The 6,100-nt window shown below is 43.0% G+C and overlaps 1 protein-coding gene across 1 annotated transcript; it reads left to right on the top strand.

The window, feature by feature from the left end:
- Positions 1 to 174: 174 nt before the first annotated feature.
- On the top strand, positions 175 to 5,142 carry ING5 (inhibitor of growth family, member 5; the record flags this gene model as incomplete). Its single annotated transcript, XM_008940529.1, has 7 exons — positions 175 to 246; positions 931 to 1,097; positions 2,036 to 2,147; positions 3,032 to 3,125; positions 4,066 to 4,201; positions 4,359 to 4,420; positions 5,100 to 5,142. Coding segments are annotated over 7 exons (686 nt in total), but the record flags the coding sequence as incomplete, so codon positions are not given.
- Between the last annotated feature and the right edge of the window lie 958 nt (positions 5,143 to 6,100).

The raw sequence follows: 6,100 nt of genomic DNA, 5'->3' as shown, positions 1-6,100 counted from the left end.
GCCGCCGCCGCCCCCGGGAGAGGTACCGGGAACCGTTACCGGGCGCGCCCCGCCGTGTCCGTGAGGCGCTGGGGCTTCTAGCTCCTGCCGAGCCGGTTCCCTGCTCCGTGTCAAGGGAGAGATGGCCGCTGTGAGGAGAAGGGGCTGTAGGGTGTCGTGAACGTCTCGTTGCAGGTATCGAAAACCTGCCCTGCGAGCTGCAGAGGAACTTCCAGCTGATGCGGGAGTTGGATCAGAGAACAGAAGGTGTGTTCAGGTATTTTGAGGAGCGAAGTCTGATCGAGATCCTTGAGCTAAAGGACAGGCAGAGCCTTGTGGACACTTGGCTTTAGAGACATATCTCCTCTCTGCCACTTTTCCTTTCCTTGACCTGAGAGCTGGGCTGTGTCTGTTTCTTCAGCTCATAGGACTGGATTTTTTTCCAGCAGTTGCATGTGAGTTAATGTCTGTGTGATAGCTGCACCCAGTGGCCCCCTGGGTGCTCTTACTTGCCTGTATTTCCACATCTGCCAAGTTGTAGATAGCTGTGTGTCTTGCAAGACTGTTTTCTTTTTTGAGGTTTGTGTTAGTATCCGGTTGCACATTAATGATTTTCAGTTTGAACCATTGGAATGGTAAATGGCTGTGCAAGTAACATAATGTGAGAAGAGAGTTTGCTTGTTTGTGAAACCATGGGTCCAGTTTATGACCTTAGCTGTGAGCCCTGCCTCTGAATTAACTGTAAAACACTTGAGAAATCAGAATTACCCTGCAAGTGCTGAAAAGTAACCTTTAACTTTTTTCTTTTTAAAAAAAAAGTAAATACATTAAGGAATACGGGGAAGTCCAAAAACTTCCATGAGGGGTCTTTTAAATTACATAAAGAGGTAGAATAAAAAGCTACTTGCTTTGGCAGATAGCTTTCTCATGTGTCTGTGCTGTGCTTTTCAGATAAGAAGGCAGAAATTGACAGTCTTGCAGCAGAGTACATTGAGTCGGTGAAGAGCATGTTACCCGAGGAGCGAGTGGAACACCTGAAGAAAATCCAGAGTGCCTACAGTAAATGTAAAGAGTACAGTGATGACAAAGTCCAGCTCGCCATGCAGACTTATGAAATGGTGAGGGTCACAACCAGTGAGACTTGTGTAAAAATGGGCATGCTGCTGGGAGGGGTCAGCTGGTGGGCATAGAAAGCACTTCCACAGCATCCATTTTCCTTGGTATCTTTATGGTTTTGCTTCAATAGCTTGCTGAAACAAGTTACTAGTTCTCAAGCTTATTTTACTGTTGCTATCTAAAAAAAAGCCTCCTCATCTGTCACTGGGTTTTGTGTAGGCTTCTCTTCTGATGAAGGCTTAAATGAGTATATCCCTATTAGAGACTGCTTGATCATCAGTGCCCCTCTGCTGGGTAATAATACAGCAGATTTATGCTGTAAGCAGCATTCTTGTCACCAGCTTCCATACTTGTTGAGAATAGAAGGAAATCTGCTCAGTTATCTTGGTTTCCAAGTGACAAAACAAAGCAGACCTGTCAACTCCACCATTCTGGTGGTGGTAGAATCACCAGACTTTCCTGGTGGACCTGGTGGGAAAATATGATTTCTTAAGATGTAGCTTTCCACTTTTTTCTTCTTCTTCCTCTACTCCTGTTTTCATTCAGCTATGCATTGAATAATTCTTACCTCTGTGTCTTTGATCTCCTAGATAAAATTTGAGCAAGGGAAATAGTTTTGACTGTGTGTAGTGTGCTTTAGTCCGAGTTCCTTTGACTCTCCTTCATGCCACCTCCCTTTTCCTTCCGTTTTGTTTGCCTGGAGGGGGGGTTGGGTTGTTGTGCTTTTGCTTGTTTTCTTTTCCTCTCTGCCTCACATTCCCTTTGTGTGTTCCATTTCCCTTTTTCCAGTTTGGGACCCTCTTAATGCCTTGCTCTGAAGCAGCAGACTTCTGCTCGTGCCGATAACAGCCGCGCTGTTAAAACCTCCCCGGTTTCGTTTGGGGATTTTTTTATTCTGTTATCTTTTTAACTGCAGTTTGTGGTGTCCCCCTCTGTGCAGGTGGATAAGCACATCCGCCGCCTGGACGCAGACTTGGCCAGGTTTGAAGCAGATCTGAAAGATAAACTGGAAGGCAGTGACTTTGAAAACCCTGGATCTCGAAGCCTGAAAAGTGAGTACAGTTTATAGAGCTGGGCAGCCTCTTCCAGCACTGAGTGTGTCTCACCAGGAAGGCTGGTACATCAAAGGGGCTGGTATTTCTGCTGGAAGAGTAGCAGTACACCACAGTGTACTTCTGATGCTCTTCAGGATCAGTGTTCTGGGAGGCAAAATTTGTTTAAATGAAGAAAAATCTAATGCTGGGGTCTAACTTAGTGTCTCTGCTTGCTAGATCATCCTGAGGTGGCCCAGTGTGGGTGTGAAGAGGCTACTGGCCAAGGGCAACCTAGCTGTGACAGAACTGATGTTCTTGCAGCTCTTGAGTGTCTTAGTTTCAGGCTTGATCTAAGCTCTTTTTAAGGAGAGATTTGCCTGTTTCACTCCTTGTACCAGAATTTGAATACTAATCCAACAGAGAGCAGCAGGAAAAACTAGGAGTTAAAGGAAGGTCCCAGTTTCTGTGATGTATCCTGTAAATCTTGTGCAGTGAAATTTGAGCATGGTTAACTGCAGCACAGCTTTTATGCCTTTCAACTGTGAAATGAGGAGTGAGATCAGGCATGTGCAGAGAAAAGTTACGTTAGTTATTGAGTAACGGATTAACTGGCTGAGTGCATTGCAGCATCTAATGAAATGTGATCCTATTTTTACCTTCTGCAAGGAGCTAGCATTGTGCTGCAATGATTTCATTGCCAAACCTGCAAGTGCAGGAGTTTAGTGCTCTCAAACAGCAATCTGGCATATCCGTGGCACAAAAAGATGTATTTCAGAATCAGCATTCCTATTCCATTACACAGGAAATAAGGATTTAAAAACAATAAATGCAGCTGGAGAAAAATGTCTGGGGGTGATTCTGCTGCTCAGAGAGGTTGAAAAGATGTTTTTTTCCCTTTCTAGAGGGACGAAGTCAGAAAGACAAAAGAGGCTCTCGTGGTCGGGGCAGACGAACGTCTGAGGAAGACACACCAAAGAAGAAGAAGCTCAAAGGAGGGTAAGGCTTACCCAGCCACAACTCTGCTGACTTTGGCTTGACACTTCATGAATTTTCCACAAGCTGGTGTTACCCAGTTTGTGACTCGTGTCTGTGTTCTGGTCTTACTCCATTTCATTAGTGTCCTGCCTAGAACAACAAGTGCTTGTACTGCTGTGGACAAGTCAGCTTTGTTAATGAACTTCTTGGTTGTATGCTTGAAATGCCCTCTGACTGGAAGGTCAAGATCAGTGTCTCTGTTGCTTTTGGCAAGCTGGGAGAAAATAGCTTTGGTTTTTGTCATGCAGCTGTTTTGGACAGTTGCTTGTGGTCTTGATTGTAAAAAGAAACAGTTGCCCTTTGGGATAAAAACTGGTGTTGTATTGTTTTAGAAATCTTGGAGAATTTTGGGAGTTGCTTTCAAAGAATCCTAGGTCGTCTTGAATAAAGTAACTTAAGTTTTGGTAAGCAAGGAAGAAAGCATCTGCCCCCTGTGTCTCAAAGGAGCTCTGTTAATTTCAGTTGGCTAAATAGAGGGTCAGAAAACTAAAAACAGTTTCCATGGACTATTAGTGACATGTCAACTTAATACATTCCTGTCAGGGCAAGAGAGTTCACTCATACCTGACAATGAGAAAAGATTTGTATTTACACAGATTGGGGGGAACAAATGGGATTCTTCTGTCTCCAAGCAGAATTGATCTGGACATTGGTTTTGTTCCTATAGTCATGGCATCTACAAATTGTTCTCTTAATCTGTTGTAGTTCAGCTCATGGTTTGTGTTTGATCAATCCTACCTTATGATTTTAATTATTGGATAATGTAATCTAAAGTAGAGTCGTTGTGTTTTAGGGACAATACTGTTAAAAGTTAATTTTCCCACGTGGGATTTAGATCATGAGAACATGTCCTTGCCTGCAACTGGAAAGTGTCTTGTCCTCAATCTGTCCTTGTCCACAGGTCTGAGTTTGCTGATACCATCCTGTCAGTGCATCCCTCAGATGTCCTAGACATGCCAGTGGATCCCAATGAACCCACCTACTGCTTGTGTCACCAGGTGTCCTATGGAGAAATGATTGGCTGTGACAACCCAGATGTAAGCCCTTGAAATCATTTCTTTTCAGATGTTGACTCTGTATATCCCAGCACTGTGAAATCTGACAGGGGGGACACTTGCTCAGGTCATAAGAAATGAAAATACCCTTAGTGAAACACTAAGGATCTCTGAGGGATTTTCCTTTCTCTTTTGGCAGTGCCCAATTGAGTGGTTCCACTTTGCTTGTGTGGACCTTACCACCAAACCAAAAGGAAAATGGTAAGTATGACAAGATGCAGTTTTTAGATTTGCATCAGGCTAGTTTGCCTCAACAAGAATCACAGTAAGAATTTAAACCATGCTGTGACCCTTCCTGACAGAGAGGAGCTTTGCATTTGTCCTGGGAAGATTTGCATCCTCTATGGTTTGGGATTGTGTTTGTTTGAAGGTAGAAGGTACATGTGGAGTTTGAAGACTTCTCTAGGATTTGCTTATAAATGCTCTTATTTTGGAAAAAAACATAGGCTTGTTTGGTACTTAGTTTCTGTTTAAAGGATTGCTGTCATTTAATTAACAAGATGCCTATAAGAAACAGGCTAAAGTGAAAGTGAAGGGCAGTCATTGGAGGGAGAAGAAAGAATATTCATGGAGGGCTGTACCTTTTTTCTTTTACTGTTAGAGGAAGCTTGTGTGACAAACTTGGGGAGTAAAATAGGGTGAATCACAGCTGGGGGAGGGTGGTGAGTGCTGGAAGTTCTAGTGCTGTCACTTCTGCCCACCTGAGGTGGTGCAGTTCCTGTTTGCCCAGGCTTCCTGCATGTCATGAAAAATGTTGCAGTTACTTAAACAGGCTGCTTTTAAACCACCCTGCTATCCACTCATTCCCAAATAATAAAAGAGTTCTTGGGCTATGTGTTGTTAACTTCAGGAACTAATTACTGCCTCTTTTTTGCTGTAGGTTTTGTCCTCGTTGTGTTCAGGAAAAAAAGAAAAAGAAGTAAAGAGTAAAAGGGGAATACTCTGAGGCAAGAAGAATTTAATATATTCCACCATTCATGTTGCAATATTATGTTTGATTTTTCTTTTAACCTACCCTCCTTGATATGGTATGATATTTAATTGTCCAGTGGCCAGTTGCAAGTCTTGTTCTTTCATAAGAAAATGACTTTGGTAGAGAGGCTCCAATTCCTTTGCCACAGGGATTTTATTTATGTTACACTTGCACAGCCCTGAAATCAGTGTTGCTATAAAGTGCTAGGGCAGCCAGTAGTTTTAGTCTCTGCTACTTTATAGGAATCTGTGAAAGCACCTGAGGCACTGCAGGAAAGTATAATCCCTTTATCTTCAGCATGTTATGTCACCATCATTGAAAGAGTTCAGGCCTAAAGCCTGGCTGGTAGAGCAAAAGGAGTTTTCTTCAATGTAGCCTGCATGAAAGAAGTAGGCTCTGTTTTTTAGGTGTGAAGATGCAAGATCAAACCTTCTCTTCTGGGGAATTTCTTCATCTACCTTTGCACTGCCTTTATTTTACTTGATCTTGCCCCCCGTTGACATGAACCTTAACAAAACCAAAGCATTTGACTTTTCACATCCTACTAGGAAAGGTTGGTCATTTGGGGAGAGAACCTCTAGAGGGCAAAGGAATTGTCCTGCAGTGTTTCTTGGTGACAATAATATTGAGGGCATGACCTTTCCTGAAGGTTTCCATTTTTCTCTGAAGGTCCTTTAAGTACATTACTGTGAAGATGAAACCTACAGTATTCTTACAGAGACAGAAGGTTGGATTTATTCATAAAATAAGATGAATGCCTGATTTTTGTTACTTGTGTTTGCCTGTTTCATCTGGATAAGTCAGGAAAACAGGCTTTAGGGGAAGGCACTAAGGATGTTCCTGTGATGGTGTGGCAGAGCTGGAGGGTGGCCTTGTAGTTGAATAGCATTTACTGTGAAGCACTGCTA

The sequence above is a fragment of the Merops nubicus genome, unplaced genomic scaffold (assembly GCF_000691845.1).
Source record: "Merops nubicus isolate BGI_N331 unplaced genomic scaffold, ASM69184v1 scaffold20495, whole genome shotgun sequence".
NCBI lineage: Eukaryota > Metazoa > Chordata > Aves > Coraciiformes > Meropidae > Merops > Merops nubicus.
Note: the sequence above shows the minus strand (reverse complement) of the source record. Positions and strands in the feature narration are given on the sequence as shown.